The 19,556-nt window shown below is 36.2% G+C and overlaps 1 protein-coding gene across 9 annotated transcripts in view; it reads right to left on the bottom strand.

Annotated features, from left to right (window-relative positions):
- Positions 1-19,556, bottom strand: part of WDR72 (WD repeat domain 72) — a 117,423-nt gene that overhangs the window by 64,388 nt on the left and 33,479 nt on the right. For all 9 annotated transcript variants that reach the window (XM_064157591.1, XM_064157588.1, XM_064157589.1 and 6 more), the window contains one exon: positions 10,410-10,615. In XM_064157591.1, coding sequence (XP_064013661.1) covers positions 10,410-10,615 — 206 coding nt within the window. The remainder of the gene's footprint in view (positions 1-10,409; positions 10,616-19,556) is intronic.

Below are 19,556 nucleotides of genomic sequence, written 5' to 3'. Positions count from 1 at the left end.
GGCTTCAACATTTGGGCAATGCAGTCCCAACAGAGGTACATGATGAATTTTCCCACACAGACCAGTTTAAGAAAACTGCTCTCAACTTGCCTTACATTACTTCTATTATATTATTCATTACAGCATCTCCAGGTCACATTGCTGAGGACACATCCACCTCCCATACAGAAAAGGATACAATGTGTATTGAGCTTACATCACCAATCTTCACCTAAAAACGTAACTGAAATGTAACTGAATTTCTTCCCTTCCAGCAATCCTTCACACACACACACACCCCATTCTCAGTGCAGCTTTGCAGCACTTTGAACAGTATTTGAGTCATCTCTCCTGATGAGCCTGTGGCACAAATTAATTAAACCAGAGTCTTCCAGCTCAAGCTGTGTGATGAACAGACTAAGCAACTGGACAAACCCCTCTTTTTATCATGTATGAATGGCCACCATCAGGCACTTTGTTGGACAGATGGATCTACCGGGCACATTTTTTTAACTGTTTAGAGAAAATTCCTCATTACACAATGCAGAGACCTGGTATGAAAATCAAACATTTCTCATATTTTGTTTTCTTATCCACACTGTCAGTTTTCCTCTATCACAAACACTGAACTTAAAATTTGCACTTAATTTAATGATACTGTACATTTGTCCTGGAGACGAATCATCATATAACATCGAAGAAGGACTGCTAAGTAAAACTAATATACAGACTATTCTTCACATTGGTTTTCAATGGCAGGAATCAAGTCTACATTTGTTTTTCCAGCAAAATAACTGGAGAAATATATATGATACATAAACAATGTTATACAGGCCACTTTGCTTTGCTCTAAAAGTCATAACATGACCCGAGTGGGCAAACTATCAGAAAGGCAATTCTAGACACAACACCTTGGATAAAGTCTCTTCTAACATGATTATTACAGAAAGAAAACAAAAATGAACTGGAATTACACTCATCTCAAAATAAAACCAGTCTATGACATGGACAGTCACTGCACCAAGAGAACTTAAGACAGAAAGAAAGGAAGGTTAGGTTCACAAGTAGAGAGGGGCTGGTGGGAGATGTGGTGGTTGGAGGCTGCCTGGGGTCCAGTGACCATGAAATTACAGAGTTTTCAATATACAGTGAAACTAGCAGGGCCATCAACAAAATCTCTACACGGGACTTCTGAAGGGCAGACTTCAGCTTATTTAGGGACAGTTCCTTGGGAAACAGTCCTTAAAAACAAAATGGAGTCCAGAAAGGCTGGACCTACTTCAAGAAAGAACTCTTGAAGGTACAGAAACAGGCTGTCCCAATGTGCCAGAAGATGAGCTGACAAGGGAGACAGCCAGACTGGATGGGCAAGGAGCTTCTAAAGGAATTAAGGAAAAAAACAAGATAGAGGGTGTATCAACTTTGGGAAAAAAAAAAGGGAGGTAACCCAAGAAGAGTTTAAGGATGTTGCTAGGTCTTGTAGAAAAAAAAAAAAAAGAGAGAGTCAAAAGCCCATTTAGAACTTAGGCTGGCGATTACTGTAAAGGAGAAAAAAAAATACTTATAGAAACATTTTAATGGCAAAAGAAGGGGCAGGGACTCTCCCGCTAGGCAACCAGCAACAGCACAAGGTGACACAGTCTCAAGTCGTGCCAACGGTGGCATAGGATTGATATTAGGAGGAAGTTCTTCCCAGAGAGAGTGATTTCCCATCAGAAAGGGCTCCCCAGAGAGGTGGTGGAGTCACCATCCCTGGAGGTATTCAAGAAAAGGCTGGATGAGGCACTTAGTGCCATGGTCTAGTTGAATGGAAAGGGCTGGATGATAAGTTGGACTGGATGAGCTTGGGGGGGGTCTCTTGCAACCTGTCTGATTCTATGATAAGGGTTTTTTAAACTGAAGTCTTGCTCATTTATATATTCAATAATATATTAAGATAGAGATGATATTTTAATAACTTATCTTGAATGCAAAAGTGAATTCCCTAATCATATCATTAGACATATACAGAACCCTGCAATGAGTCATAGCCAAAACATTTTCAGCCATATCCAGCATTTAGGGAAGAAAAGCTGTAAGATGGAACATCTGCCCTGTTTCCTAGATCATCGACTGGACAAATGATGCCACAGCAATCCACAAAACAGACTATTGACTCATGGATCTAAGAATTATTATACTGAACAATTCACTGGATGAATGAACATCCAAATATCTGTAATACAATATAATATAGTATCCGTAATATAATTCTGAACACAAAGATATTGCCAACATGATCTTAGAAGGAAGGTAAAAGCATAGGAATATTGCTTTGTCTTAAGAAGGGCTGGTGTATCTAAAAACTAATTTACCAACCTGTCACTGGTTGCTGACTACAACTGAAATAACATAATTTGTCTGGGCTGCTCTGATAGTACATTTCCCATATTGGATTATAGGAGCCCCACCCATAACATCTATCTACATAAAAAGTACTAGATCAACTCTTCAGCAATTCACATTCTAGTAAAGAAAAAAAAAAAACAACCAAAACAAGTGAGATTGAAGTCTTAAACATTAAAATCCTGTCTATCCTGGAAAATGTCATTCTTGAAAACTCAGGAATAGGCAAGCTAGACTTTCTTCAGATCCTGCATCATTCTAGGATGTATTGGGACAGCAAAGCTGCTCAATCTTACTGAGGGCAGTAGAACTGCATGGAATTCCATGAGGACAGTATTTGAGGAAAAATGCAACCAACACTTTCAGACATCTGTTTAGCTGATTCATCCTTTCCCATAAGTATCAGAAGAAACAAATCTGACCACCATAAAAACTGATCCCTACCCTCATTTAGGGTAGGGTGCCCCTGCCCATGGCAGGGGAGCTGGAACTAGATGATCCTTGTGGTCCCTTCCAACCCTGACTGATTCTATGAAAACTAAAGTTTTAATATAAATACACAGAAAACTGTCAAAAGAATGGAAATGTAATGACTGCTGCTTTGTGTGTTTTAAATTGAACTGCAGTTTAGCTTAGCATTTTATTTCTGCTCTTGAACTGAGACTTGAGATTTAGTTAATTAGCAAAATTAATCTAGAGGAAAACATATCTCTCTTCTGCAGCATAAGGCATGGTATTTCAAGTGACAGCTCTATAATTGCATTTAATATGTCAATGTAATTCTGAAAAAGAGACTGCGCACTTTTTAGAATAGGTGAGGTAGAAACAGGAATGTCTCACAGATCTAAATTTCTGTTGATATTTCTCTTCACTAAAGTAAGACTAAACTATAAGAGGCCATGTATTTAATGTTCAGAATTGAAAGGTTTATCAGGAAGTGTAAAGTATAAATTCCACCATTCTCCTGCTACAAATAGTGATGAACTCTCAAGAACAATGTAAAAAACATACAGGTTCTAACAAAGATGATGTAATTTGATTTAGAATTATTAGAAATTGGTAAAGCAGTTACAAGGAAAATCAAGCAGGCTGATCTACAGCAGAAATTGCATGTTAGGAACAAGAACATCTTAAATGTAAAATAGGAAAATCAAACTGTTTACAACTCTACTCTCGGAAGTAAACGAAACAGTCACAAAGGGAGAATTTCATGAAGAGCACTTCAGTAAGATACAAACTGTATCACTGTATCCATAAGGGCATGTCTCTCAAAATAAAAAAGAAAACATATATACACACACACTTTGCTACAAGGGACAGAGAAGGGAACTACAGTGTGGCAGCTGAGGAATGGGAGAAGACAAAAAAGGAGGAAGAGAGAGTGTTGGCTTTGTGAGCCTCAGTAAATGGTCATTCAGTGTGTAATATTTCACCCCAACTATTGATATTGACCTTAGAATTATTTCTAGTAGGACAGTGTAGCACCTTCTTTAGCTGTAGTACATGGTCCAATTAGTTGTCTAGGTAGAGAAAAGCTTTTCAGCCAGTCACCTTCAGTATAATAACAGAGAGTTGTTCAGCCTGGAGAAGTGGAGGTTGTAGCCAGGTGGGGGTTGGTCTCTTCTCCCAGGCAATCAGTGACAGAACAAGAGGACACCATCTGAAACTGCACCACGGAAGGTTTAGGCTGGACATTAGGAAAAAGCTCTTCATAGAAAGAGTGACTGCTCATTGGAATGGGCTGCCCAGGGAGGTGGAGTCACCTCCCTGGAGGTGTTTAAAAGGAGACTGGATGAGACACTTAGTGCCATGGTTTAGTTAATTAGAAGGTATTCGGTGATAGGTTGGACTTGGCAATCTCAATGGTCTTTTCCAACCTGGTGAATTCTGTGAAAACTATGTGTTGAAGTATATAGAAACAGTGTCCAATGGGCCAAAATGAGGGAATATTCTCAGATTTATGTGAGGCTGTGCTACTTACTACCCACACCTGCAAGATTACAGTGTCTTACAACATCGTAATGGCAGCTTTTTGCCTTCCTTTTACTTTGAGGCAATCATTGAACACTGAAATCAACAAATTCTTGACTTGGTAGACTAATTCAGAAAACTGCAGTTACTCACAGGAAAGCTGACATATGGTCCAAGTTATCGGTATTTCTGAAGATTATGATGCCTTTTAACTAGCACCAATTTAATCTCATAACTTCCACGTTATTATTTTACTGTAGCTATGTGGCTACCTTGGTCCCTTGATAAAATATTCAACTGTGAAATTCCATAGGAAATGCAGTACTGAAATGCTTTGCATCTGACATACAGGAAATACACACACACAATACCTGTCCTTTGTTTCTTCACTCATTTTCCTATTATACTTAATTCACATACTACTAATTATGGCTTCTGAATATCAGTCTTAGTAAAAAAAAAAACAAAAAAAACCACACACACTAACACAAAACCACACACCAAAAAAAAACCAAAACCAAAAAACCCAAAACCATACAAGACCCAAACAAACAACAAAAAAACCCCACCAACACCAAAACAGAAATAGCCTGACAGCAACAAGATCACCAACTTAAAGGAGAAATGTCCTACTACTTTCTGTTATGTTTTTTTCTCAATACTCCACTTCATAGAAATGATCAAGAGGTGAAATTCTTCATAATAATATTCTATTAAAAAAGGCAAGAAATAAAAGGAGTCCATGTCTAACATACCTTTGTTTACAGTACTACCCTCGATTTTGTGTTTGCTAAGTATGATTTGATATTTGGGCTTGTAACTTATTTCCATTTTTCTATCAATTTTTTCCATCAGTAAGATTTAACTAGTAGTGATTTTCCAGGCTTCCAATAACAATTTTATTTTCAAATTACGTCCTTTACTCCACTATAACAAATAACTGCTATTGTCCTTCAGTCTTCATTTCTCTTTTACTTATTCTGTGCAGCAACATAAAGTAGATAATTCTTTTATTATTTATCATTTCTGTATATTCTCCTTCTAAGGAACTAGGACAACAAATTTATACTTTTCTCCTAAAAAAACACCTTTGTTTGAGAAGCATCTTGCCATTTCATGTTTTGTTTAGAGCAGAATATGTATACAGAAGTGAACACTAAGTTTTTTAGAGCAGTTAATGCTGGGCATGTGAATAGAACATTTGAAAAGTGCATTCACAAGTGTTACAGCAACTGGTATTTAACTACTAAGGTCATAATTATTTTTACTAACTATATAAATCAAAAACTTCTACAGATCATAGGCAAATTCTTATTTAGATGTTTTGACACTTTCTGCACTGTAAATGGATGTTCAAGGAACTTTAAGAAATTGAGTGAATATATCAAGCAAAAAATATACCTAACCCTCCTGTAAAAGTTCTTCTGTAAACAAATACATTTTGTTCCCTCCTCGTCTTTGTCTTGCTTGCAAAAAAATCCCTCTCCTGGTCTGGATTCTCATCAGTATAATTCAGCAGTCCAAGGTTTAGCAGCTACTGAACAAATTTTAGAAGCAGCTCTTCCTCCAACATTTTATCCAGAAGCACTTCTAATTACATTATTGAAATCATTGGAAATATCAGTGCGTAATGAGCACAGATTTACATCCAAATTATTTAAGCTGAACAGCTAAGAAACTTTCTAACACAAAAGGTTTCTGCAATATCAGGAAAACAATTCCAGACATCTTCAGCTTTTTATGTGCATCAGTAAAATCTTCATATGATGCATTGAAGCATCTGAATTTTTTTTTTCAAACTTGATTTTTACACAGCTCTGATCTCCAACTATAAGGTATGAAAGGTAGTTCCATATAAATAGCATGAACACACAATCTAGTGTACAGTCTATTGTAATTAAGACCAGTGATTCAATACCTATTGCTACTGGCCAGGTATCATAGCAACCTTATGTCACTGAATACTGCTGGAAAACTGTTCAGCACCAGCAAGACTATGCTTCAGGAAAAATCTACAATGGCACTACAGATTGTCAACATCTGTGGGGGTTGTTACAGGAAGAATAACAAAGAGATCTGCTTAAAACCCCTCCAAGCTTAGAAAATTGGCAGGAATATTAGAGTGACGCCACAAAAAAAAAAGAAAGAAAAAAGACCGTAAGGACAGACAATTTTTTGTCATTAGTTACATAACTTATGCACACACATTCTAGCATCCATTCATATGAGAGTTAAAATCACGCAGCATTGTCACACTGTTTATGTGTATCTACAAAAGTGCTGTTCTGTTGGTATGTTTTCTGTTGTTTCAGCTTTTTCTTATAAACTAAAACCAGGCATCATTCACCGGCAATGCTAATCGGAGAATAAAACACACCTGCTTTAAAAATATTTAAACTTCAACAAATGAACTCTAGATAGTCTTGTATAAATCTGCAAAAAAGGGAAAAGAAAAAAAAACAGGTTACCATGAACAAGAACCCAATATTGATTTTTCTGCGGTGCAGTAAAGCATCTCCATTCTATTTGGCTGCTGTCAAAGCCACTCTTTAACAGCTGGAGTCAAATTGCACTATTTACAGCAAGAGCCCTTGTCAAGTGGACCATAAGTATTCTAACAATACACTATTCAAATGGCACTTTGCCACACAAATTGCTGACTTGATGAATACCCTATGTCAATGACTAAGGCCAATATAAAAGTTTCGGGTTTATGAGAGGTTTTACATTCACATATTAAGTAAAGCTTTCTTGAGGAACTATTAAGCTATATATTTTGAGTCTTTTGACATTGAAAATAATTAAAATCTGTTTAAATACATCAAGGGGATTTGACAACATTAATATGGATCTTGTGTTAACTGCATTTGTCACACTCATCTGTTATTGGTACTCCCACTGGCACGTGCAGCACAATAAAAGAATTAAAATGGTCAAAACACCATGAAATCAAAGCATTCCACTTTTGTATCTTTGATTTACATGTGACAAATGTTTTGAAAGAAAGCCTTTGAAGCTGGACTGCTCTGTGAGGATATTTTTCTTCTTAGGATGGAGTAAAGAGATACCATGACTTCACAAATGTCATTTTCCCTTAAATATAATATTGATGACAAAACAACATAATCATAAATACTAAGAAAGAATGCTGAATCTTATTTGTCACCTTCATGTGGATCATCTCACTGTGTACAAAACAGAGATCACTCAAGTGTAATGCCAACAGGACAGGATAGATATCTCTCATTTTTTCTGTTACATAAATCTGAAATTGAATTCTTGAGAGGATGAAATCAGCCATGTTGGCGTTTTAAAATAGAAACATTATTAACAGTTTAATGTATCGTTAAATTTCTAATGCACAGTTTGCCAAAGAAAAGGAAATTAAGAACAAAATACTCATTGTAAACACACAAAAATCTTTTGATAATCTGAAGGTCTCATGATATCTTCACCTGTATAGCAGTTATACACTTAATGATATAGAATGGTAAACTCTGTTGGCCATAGAACTCTCACTAATTTCAAAAGTGCTTTTTAAGATGCTAAAATACAATGACTCAAAGCAATTAATACAGCACTATATGAAAAAAAACAAAAACAACCAAGAATCAAACAAACAAAAACCAGCCCAACTAAGAAAAAAAAAAGTTTTCTGCTTAAGAACCAAGAAAAACAGTGGGCTCACAACAAGCCTTGATTTCAGCAATAACAAAACAGTGTTTAAAAAAGCTACAAAGCTCCACACTCCTTTTGTGTTGCCCTCATTGAGTTTCTGGAATAGCATTAAGAGGACCTCCTTTGTTATATTCTTGCCAGGTTCAGCTACACTCGATACATTTAGCCTCCAGCATCTCCCACACAGATTTACAGAACTTGTTCTAATGGGGACAGAAGTGGAAAGAATCACTGCATGTAAGGGATGGCAATTTTTTTGTTGAATGGGAAGTGCTATCCCAAGTAGAAAACTTCATTTATGAGGAAAGGAGATTAAAATATCAGGACTATAATGACAAAAAAGGTCAATTAAAACAAACAAACAAATTTGACAGTCAGAGATGTCTAAGTGACACCTATAATATTCTATCAATAGAAAGTTTCACTGGGACAATCCATCTAATAACACTGTTTAAATAAGAACAAATCAGAGCAACAGTGATCCATGTCTGATGAAGAAAAGCACTGCAAATATTACAACCTGACTGTTGCCAAAAAGTAATGTTACTTCCAATTTAAGATCATGGTACTTCCCAAAAGCATGTTAAACTCAACACTTTAAACTTAATCAAACTCTGCTTTCTCCTAACACTGCAAGCAGCACATTTTCTTCCCAGCCACTTTGCTGAATTCTGGCAATTTTCAATTTAATAGACATGACCAACTACACGCCAAACACAGCTATTAAAACTTTTTTTGTGGTTCCTCTTTACCAAGGCAGGAAGAAACTATTCTTTTTAATAAACTAACAGTGAGATCAGATTCTGTGTCAATGGCCAACTAGTGCACCATCTGCCCCACAACATGCTCAGGAGGATTATGCTCTAATAAGACTTTTCAGAAAATGGGATCAAAAAGAACTTTAGAAATCAGACTAAGGTTAGCAAAAGGTCAAAGATAAATATTAAGAGTTGAACAACAATCATTATAAATGCAAAGTTACGTGTAAGTGTGTAGATACAATAAAGAAAAGGATCAAAAAAAGAAAATTCAAGAACAAGGACTCAACTTGCCAGACAGAATTTTATAATAGCCAGTGTCTCGTTTACCAGAATTAGTAAAGCCAGAAAAATGACTAAGACAATTCTGAGGGCTGTTTCCACATGTGAAGGAAAGAGTTCTTCATCTTCCCATGCACATTGGAAGAGGATTTTTATCTACATTTAGGGCTGGTGAACAGCAGATTTGACTTCCTGCGTTTATGGCCAAGAATGGAACTCCCCAAACCCATGATTTAAAGCAATAAACAAGAACAAACAACACTGAGGGTCTATTCTTAAGATACACTCTTATCAAGAGATCAGTGAATATATTCATTCCTGATACATAGGCAGGGTTTTCAAAGGTGTGTGCACCATTATCTTCCAACCCGAGTATGGCAATACCTGCTTCATTGCATGTGAGACTGGGTTAAATTTAACACCATTTTAATAACTGGTTTTACATTTAACATGCAAAGGCTTTTTAGCTATCCTGAATAACTAATAAAAATATAGCTATATCTAGGCTACAAGTAAATAGAATGACTGCTTAACTTTCAACCTCACTTCTCATGACTAATTTTCTCAGCTGTAATAGCACATTAATGCTAGTTTCAGTACAGTACTGCCTCTTTTTCAAAACAAAAAGGAAGAGCACATATTTTCTATCAGTTGCAATTATTTGATTTAATAACATACATAAAAAACTGCTAGACAAATTCAAGTACTGGCCACATCTCTCCTGAAGATTGTCATACCTATTTGTAACCTAGTCTCCCACATCCACTTTTTAAACCATAAATTTAATCACGCTAGCATAAATGTAAGGCACTTCCACTCTGTTCTGTGATGTTAAGCAAAAACAAACAAACCAACAAACCAACATAAACCCAAAACCAACCAAACAGCAACACAACCCAAACACCAATCACCCAATAAAAACTGTCACTGAATGGCATCAGGAATCTGATGTTTCACAGAAAAGAAATCATAGTAAAGCCGTTAAACCATGACATGGTCTTACTTCAAGACACAGACATTCAAACTGGTGGGTTCTATTTTCTGGGCATACTGGAAACAGATGCAGTCAAAAGCCATAGACATAAGGAAGCTATGGGTGGCAAACGTCTGTGAAAACCCTTCTGAGATGACCTACCAGTGACCTTGCATAAGGCACTCCCCTCTATCTTCCCCATTTGTCCTATGAAATGAGTTTGACAGCACAAAAACTGAGCCAGTCAGAACAAACCTTTATAACCAAGATAAAACCAAGCCTCCATGCCACTTACACAGGGCTACATGTCACTGAAGGTGAAGGGTAAAACATTTGAATCACAACTTATTGCACTTGATAAACTGTCTACTCTTCATTCTTACCTTATCTGAAGGCTTTTCTGTATGAGTAAGATTGTAAGCGATCACACCGTGCTTGTAAGAGCTAAAGTGTTTGTATCCGGCATTTCTATTTCTTTTTGACTCTGGAGATACAGGAAGTGGGGCATCTGACACGAAGTATTCTGAATCTTCAATGGAAGCCAGAATTGCTTTTGCTGTTTCACCTGTTTCATGTCGCTCCAGTGTGCCTAGAGAAACACAAGAAAAGCTGTAATTGTTTGCAAAGAACTACAATGCTTCACTCTTCAGTGTAAGTATCAAAGCGTTAAGACAATACATTTGAGGTGAGCAGATAAATTCTGAAACATTCACAAGTAAGCCACCTAATTCCTCATTCTCTCAATCATACCAAACATAGTCTATTTTGCAGTCTTACTAGTTAAAAAACAAAGATTAACTTCTGAACAAATCACCACAGCAAATACCTTAAATTCAGACTACAGTCTGAATGTGTGACTTTAGATATTTTGTGTAACATGGAGTCAGATGTAATTCTCAAAGGAAGCAAAGGAAATTCAGAAGGATAAAACTTGCCTTAACTCTGTTCAAAACAGAGTAATGTGTTTTCTCCTCACAAAGCATCTTTATCATTAAGAGTGTAAACAACAACACGTTTAAATAATATTTTAGTGCTGTCCTCTAGTGTTCTAGATTACAAATAGCAAGGGAAAGATCAAATTTTTGCTTCCATTCCTGAAAAACATTGTCACCTCTGACACTTTCTAAACACCCAGTTATACTACATGTAGTTTAGTAGTCAGGAATATGAATACGATGTTTCAGATGCTATTTAATTACTAGGTAATTTACTTCCTTTAATTGTTATACCAACTTATTTTAGTGATAACTTTATTTGGTTATAATTGCAGCAATAGTAATTAGCTTGTAGCTAACATTAAAGATCTCCAAACTGAGCTTAAATGTACTGAAAAGAACTCTTATACTACACATTTCCTGTAGGAATTAAACTCATAATAAAATACTGAAATGGCATGTTTCCTATAAATATCAAAGACACATGAAGGATTTAAAAACTATTAAATATCTGCTATAACATGAAGTCTTTTTTTCCCTTAAGTTCAAATTCTTTGTAGCCTCAAGTAACACAACATGAATTTTCCCTTTCACTGCTACCAGAAAAAAATGTGTAACATTGAAGTTCTATCAGTAACACCTGCTAAAAATATTGGACTGGGATTGAGGGATCTCATACGATAAGTGTTTGTGTGTGTATGTGTGTATAAAACCTCTTTATCTGAAATTATTTCCTCAGAAACTCATCCATTTCTGCTCACTGCAGTACCACCTCCGTCACTTGTATGACCAAGAGTCTGAACTCAAAGCAGAAAAAAGTAATGCAACTGATTCTTTGTCCCTTACTAAATCAATGGAATACCATAGATTACTGTAACATTGCACTGAAAGAAAAAAACAAGGACTGGCCCCTAGCTGTTTGTAATACATGGTTTTCTTCATCCCTGTCCAGGATTTCCAGACAGTGTCATGGATCATTAAGGAACTGAATATTTAGTGGAAGGAATGCAAGTTGTCCAAAGGTCTTTACAGCTAGACTGTCTACAAATACTTCAAAACAGTACTGCCTATAATGTTCCCAGCAATGCAACATTTCTGTATTCACCCCTACACTAACAGATGCTGCAAGGACTACAAAAGGTTTGACCATACTATGTGGGATCAAATACACATTTTAAAAAAGACTTGAAAAGTCAAGATTATATTTATTTCCAAACTTCTTATTTGAGTAAATTATATTAGGTCTCTTTATATATGCAACATGTTTTTTTCAAGCTACAAGCATATTCTATTTCCCCACACAACTGCTGGCATGATATGGAGCAAAAGATGAACAGAAGTCACCAAGGAAGTTGTTCTCTTACTGTGAAGTCTGAAGGACTAGGGTTTCTCTACTACCTTCTGTAGCAAGTCCACTGTATAGGGAGTATTTCTATGTATACACACACACACACATCCATCCATCTTCGCCTTCTGTATCACTTTGTGCAATTCATGACTAGAGTTTTCAATGCTTCAGAATATTCCTGTGAGTCTACCCAGCATCATGTTATTTTCATGGGCAAGGATCTAAGGCAGAGATTACAATGAATTTTTAATGAATCCAAGAATTCTGGGCACATGGCATCAAATTTCAAAGACTTGACTTTACATACTCTTTAGCATTAGGCTGAACTCCAAACCCAGGTTTTGTTAGCTCTAGATGCATTTATGAGTGCCTCGTCACCAGTTATCTCTCGAAATCAGACTGCTCTGTGAAAGAACCTTGTGGATTTATAAAAGAATACAATAACTAAAGCTATCATACCTCAGTGGCAGAAGAGGATAAAAATCACGTTTCAAACAAACGAGAAGATGCGAGCTGTCTGACTCTTTACCCTCTCTACATACATGAATAAAAAAGAAAATATATTTAAGATTTGTATGAGCTTCTTCTCTGGCAACAGCTTCAGAGAGTAGTTTTTAATCTCTGGTTGAATGGAAAATTTTTAACTGCAAGATAAAGAAATAGACCAGAAGAAATGGTAAAATTCTGTGATTGTGTAAAAGTTACTAAATACAGAGATAGCAGCACTTCACCTCTAAAGACCATGGCCTAAAAGGAATAAACAGGCAGCATGATGGAGCAAAAACAAATTGATAACTTATGTATTTTAAAAACACATATACATCTTATTTGGAATTGTTGCTAGGTAGACATTTACATATTACAGCTATGGATGCAAACTGAGACATCACTGAACAGGTCGATGTGTTGCTGAACACTTCTGCTACCTACCGAACTCTTTTTTAAGTGATAGATCATGCCATAGCAAGTACACCTCTTGGAATGTGTAGTTCAGAGAAAAACAATAAAAATCCACCCAAATCCAAACAAACAGATCTTATCCTTTCTGGCTTCTCATGAGGCAAGAAATATGAGTGGCTTCTCACACACAGGAGTCACTGTCACTCAATATATATACGGAGTTTGGGATTTTTAAAGTGTATTTATAGAAAATTTTCTGGACAATTTTCTTAATGACAGAAGGCTATGGAATCATAAAATCCATTTCAAAAGCTTAGAGTTCAGTCTTTAAATATCATTCATGACAGCTACCTCAAATCCTTTGTAAGTAGGACCTTCTAGAAGGTGGCTCCTTGGTTTAAAAAAAAAAAAAATCATATTTGCATGTACTTCACCATAGATCTCTGCTACATGTATACCTGTGAACTGTTCTGTGTGTAAATCTGGAACTGAAATAAAAGGGAACAAAGTGCATAGAAAAATGAGCCTGATGACAGTGGGTGACCATAACATGATTTAAAAGCATTCCCTTTAACTAATGTACTTCACATTTCCCAATGAGCCCAAAATACTCATTTGCAGAATAAGAAGGTGGCAGAGAAAAAATAAAGGCAGAGATCTGCATTCCATGATTCCTGAATACATCTTTACAGACAAAGATGGTGTGTGGGAAAGCATGGAGAAACCTGTGACCATTGCAGACAGTCAAAGGAATAGTGAGGCAAGGTGGTTATTGTTCCAGAAACAGCTGTTTATCAGGAACACCTTATCTCAGATTTTGAAGGAAAATAAAAACAGAAATAGTAAAAGACATAGCCTATAAGTGGAGAAATACAGGAGAGAAGACAGAAATAAGATAACCCTCAAACCTGAAATACTTTAAACAGATGAGCCTAAAAGGTTTTGACTGGGAGGATGTGGGGGGGGAAGGAAGTATGAAAAGGAAAAGACAGGGTATTCTACATAGCAGCACCACCACTGCTATGACCCCCTACTATACATACAAAACACAGGAAAAGAAAGTCTTTATCTCTTGAAAGCAGTGACCATGGCAACCAAGTCTCAGGAACACACAGGAGTGGAGTATTTCACTGTCCTGCGCAGCTTTGGACCATCAGAAGTGACTGGCTAGAGACTTTTACATCATCTTATTTTTCTGGACCAAGTGCTACAAATTGTGCCTCTTGGTGTTAATGCTGTCCACACAGTTCATAGGTTTTTATTCTTAACTGTGTTGTGCATTTTTACTGTGGAGATCATACATATTATCCTGCCTCAAGATGTGCTATTCACTGACATCACATGACCTGTCATAACATCAGGCTCCAGTGCTTTCTGTTTGCTGTCACAGCTAAAGTATTGGAAATCCTTAATACTGCAGTGCTGCTGTGACCTACTAACTCAGATGAATCTTACTGAGTAAAAGTGATCTGTGAACGAAAAACTGGTTTAGGAATTTATTTCATTTGAAGAGAGCACATGGTCAGGAACAAATCCTTTTCTTTAGCAGTAGCCAAAACAGAAAACTCACCTTTCAGAGCAAGTAACATCTGCAATATTAGTTATTTTCTGTCGAGATCTTCCATTCCATAAATACCTATTGAATCTGAAATTAAACTCCCACACACTTTTATGAGGTTTTTTTTATCAAGCAAACAGAAATTCTGTGTCTCTCGCTAGAAGATGATTGAATTTTACAAGTCTACCATCCTGCTCCACAACAGTAGTCAAGCATTTGCTTGAAAAATTTCTACTGTTAGCGCTACCATTCTAGTACCAAATGGTGCAAACCAGATGCAACACAATCGCTGCATTAAGAAAGTATATATGTTTACAACCACTCTCAAGACAAAAGTAGATGAAACATAGCAAATCTAAACAGGATAGATGAAACAAAATCCACCCTGTTATAGAATCTAGTTGTTAAAATGGTATTTTACATATGGAAATAAACAAACAATGGAGATGTCCTGTGACTACTGCATTGTATATAAGAGCACACAGACTATCTTAGCAGATACATTCATTTTTTGCATTTGTAAGATTTGTAATGTGGTCCAACTGCTGTACATTATTGATGTTCTTCAAAATACATATTTTCAGAACAGTGCTAGCAAACTATTGTCAGCATGTCCTTCTGCTAAAGAAGGCAATGAATAATAGTATGAAGAAAATTACAACTTCATATCTGTTTCCAATGCAAGCCAGTCTTTATCTTAGAAATTCTGCTGAAGACAACACTCAAAAAGAAAGGACATTACAACTCCCATGTTCTCTGTCTGACACCCTCTAAGCTGTTCTGAACAGCAAAAAAAAATAATCCTGTCACAGGAACTGTTGGGATATGGTAAATGTGCTAAACCACACTGAACAGAAGTGGCCAGCTCTAAACTGGGAAAACATGTGAACAGTTTTGGTCGAATTCTTTATTACCACCTCAAGCATGCAGTGAGGATGAGAAGCCACCCCTTAATGCCTGGAATGAAAATCCTCCATGGTGGGAGCTCTTCTAGTTGCAATGACCATGTCAACCAGTTCTCATCTTTCATTTGTTTGTTATTGTTTTGCAGTGGGTTCTGTTTGTCAGTTTTTGGTTCAGTTTGGTTCAGTTGGGGTTTCTTTGGTCAAACTATGCAATATTACTTCATTATTAATAAAGCCCCCCAAGAATTAAGATCAACTGTAAGAAACACATACTAAGGACACATATTTCATACATGTTCCATTCAGTATAAAGCATGTAAAAGTATCTGTTTATATGTATACATGCCAATATAAAGACACATGTCTATTCTCACTATAAGCATGTCTTTAGCTTCTGTAGCAAGGCAAAATAGGACATTGCCTTTTTTCACTCCGAGAGATTTTTCCAAGCACCACCACCTTCTATTATTCTACATCAACAGTAAGTGGTTACCAAACAATGACTCAAATATTTTATAACTTCCTAAATTTAAGTGCAAGCTTTAGATTGACCTGGAACTTCTATGTATAAAGATGCCACAAAAAGGCAAAACATTGGTTCAGTTTCAACTTAAGGCTGATAAATTAAAGCAAACAAGAAACCCTCAAACACTGGGCTTCCACTAAGCATGTATATTCATGCTTATGACTTATTTTGAATCATTCACATATTCAAAATACAGTATTGAATGTTTCCTCATCCTTCATGTCTTTTAGAAAGTGATTTAAGTGACAACACAAGATTTGCAGAGAAATTACAGGAAAATGGAGATTTTTCACTTATCAATGTTATCATTCGCATCACGTTATCTTCAACGTGCCTTAAATCTCTTCAGAGAGATGCTTCCATTGAGAAAAGTTGTCCGAGCCAGAAACTGTTTAGTGCTACAGTACTGTTGGCCTAAGAAGTTACCTTGTCTGAGTTCAATAGTGCACAGCTAGGTTAACTCACTTCCTTTCTCTAAGGATGTTTCTTAAGCGTGAAGGTGAAGAGGGGAGAGAAGTGAAGATCTCCACCCACCTAGTGTCTGACCTGACTATTAATGCTGAAGGTAAGATCACGACCCAAGAACTAGAGCTAAATCACTAGAGCCTTTTTCCAAAGGGTACTAGACATTTGAGCCAGTTTTGGAAGGACTACTGTTTATGGTTTCCCAAGGCATGATGAAATTATGTGCCATTTAACTGATAGCTCAGTATTATGAATATCAAATGAGACATATTTGTCTTAGTATCAGAAAGAGTACATACAAGATTGGGTTTTGTATAACCAAACAGACTTTAGTGCCTATTTTCTGAGTGCCTTCACAGATGCACCTGACTTAAATTTGTTATTCAAACAAATTGTTTACCAATATTATATTGTGTAATTAGAAAATGTAAGGAAGTAAAGATTTTATGTGGGTATGAACTGAGTGCAAGTAGAATTTTCAAGTGTGTGCACTAGACTGACTGAAGGACATGACTCTTTTTTTATACCATAGGGTTAGACTGAAACAAAAAATTTTACATGAGCTGCATTATGTTGGAAAAACACACCAAAAGCAATGAAATAATTTCTCATACACCATCTCATCCTGCAAAATAGTCATCTCTCCTAAAGCCTTCTAATACTTGAATGTTTTCTTTTACAGAAATCATTGCAATTTTATCAATAGTTTAGTTTTGCCATCCAAATGTGTAACAAGAGCTAACTAAAACAATTCCATAGGTTTTTTATTATCAAGTAACACTAACCAAGTTGGCTACTTGGTACTGTAACAGGTCAATGCATGGTTAACAGGTTGTTAATCTGCCTGTTCCCTGTGCCGCCAACACAGAATCAAGATAAAACTAAGAGGAAAAAAAGCTTCGGATTGAAACAAGGAGTTCAGGTAAGAGTTTGATATCAAACAATGTAACTCTAATGCACAACTACCTAATCTTAGCCTACTTGCAGAAAAAGTGCAGGAAAAGGGAAAAAAAACCAAACACACAAAGCAAACCAGCGCAAACCAGCATGCCATCCAACTGCTACTCATATCACCACCATCTTTGCACAAAAAGTGCCAACACCCAAAACATGGACCCCAATAGCAGCCACCAGAACAGGAAGCCTCTCATGTTGCAATCTAAACATCAAACCCTGTAACACTGGGCTCCAGCCAGCACTTCCACATTGGAGCTGGCAGAAGGCAGGATGGTATGAATAGGAGCAGATTCAAACTCAACCTGTGGTGGACACTTTAAAAATACTTATGTTTAATCATCAAAGATGAGGCTCACTGCTGTGTTCACATGACCTGCACAGAGACTGAGCTGCTGCCTTTTTCTGTGCTCATAGTGAAAAGTTCTAACGGCACTACTACAATAACATGCAAAACCAACCTTATTTGCACTCTGAAAATGATCAAAGGAAAAGGTTTTCTGCACTTTGGATAGATTCCTCTGATCACATGGGCTACTGATAACACTAATACTACGAATATAGGAGAGCCCCATCTGTACTGGAATATAGAGTATGAGCAGTAACAGTAGCAGCAGTGTGACAGATAACAATGCAATAAGATAATCCCCATTGTATTCAGATAAGAAGTAAAATGACCAAAGCACCATGAATTCTTAAACTGAAATGCAGTAATACCCCAACACGATTCTTTTGCCTGAGTATTTTCTATCATCAAAAGATTTAATCAGCTATTTGGATTTTTTCCCCTGTGTTTGAGCTATGAAAATTCTCAAAGCATGCATTCCCTGGATGAATATGAAAAATACAGTGAAGCCACTGTAAAGTTAAATGCATATTATTACAGCTGAACAAAAAGTCTTAAATTACACTAATCTATTTTAAAAATAGCAACAATAAGCATGTCATAATACAGTAAATCAGAACAAGACATGCAAGGAAAAAGAAAATAACAGGAAATTAGTAGATCGTTCATTCTGCAAGCATGAATGTCAAGAAATAAGTTTATATTAAACTGACAGGTAACTGAAGATTATTAACTGAGCAAGGAAGATAGCTCTTTAAAGTCTACTAACTCTTTCCTCACTCTCAATAACATTTCTAATGTGGGTCAGTAGACATGCAGCCATGTGCTGTATACAGCAAGAAACAAAACACTGATCCTTTTCTTACTACATCATACTGATATTTACCTTTTCTATAAAAAGCAAAGACACCAGCTCCTTGGGAAAATGATAAAGCAATATAGATAACAGCTAATTTCCTTACTGAAGTGGATTTCAAATGGTGGCTATTGGAAGAAATATTCTGCACTTTAATTTGAATATAATTTCTTATTGATTTTCGTATTTGTCTTCTAGCACACAAGTTTGAAAACATCCTGTACATATGCTCTATTAATATTCCAAATGTATTATTAGATCAATATTTATTGTCATGGAAAGATATTCTACTGTAATGGGATGCTGCTGGTACCCAAATACTAAAATTTGGGCAAAATACATTAAACTACACAGATAATACAGAAGCTATGAACTACTCTTTTCTCTATCACTATCCACATGCTTATGAATAACAACATGTAAACACATAATAACTTTGATTTGTTCTGTAAACCAAAGATGAAAAGGATGAGACTATATTTTTTTATTCTAGATCTGTAATAGGAGGCAGCAGTTAGCTTCTTTAGACTCCCCTTGCAGTCAGTGGGGAAAAGTTACAGAATGTTACTTATTTCTTATTGCTTCTTACAAAAACATCAAGAGCCAGGAAGAAGTCTTAGGTCTATAAGTCCGTTTGATGGTGTACTCTTCAATTGAGGTCCTCATATTTAACACATTTCAATATAAACTGCACTGAAGTGCTTATTTATTTGGAATAAAGGCAGCACATTTTACTT

Source organism: Pogoniulus pusillus, chromosome 17, assembly GCF_015220805.1.
Source record: "Pogoniulus pusillus isolate bPogPus1 chromosome 17, bPogPus1.pri, whole genome shotgun sequence".
Lineage (NCBI taxonomy): Eukaryota > Metazoa > Chordata > Aves > Piciformes > Lybiidae > Pogoniulus > Pogoniulus pusillus.
The sequence above is the reverse complement of the archived record's forward strand: the minus strand, read 5'-3'. Positions and strand labels throughout refer to the sequence as shown.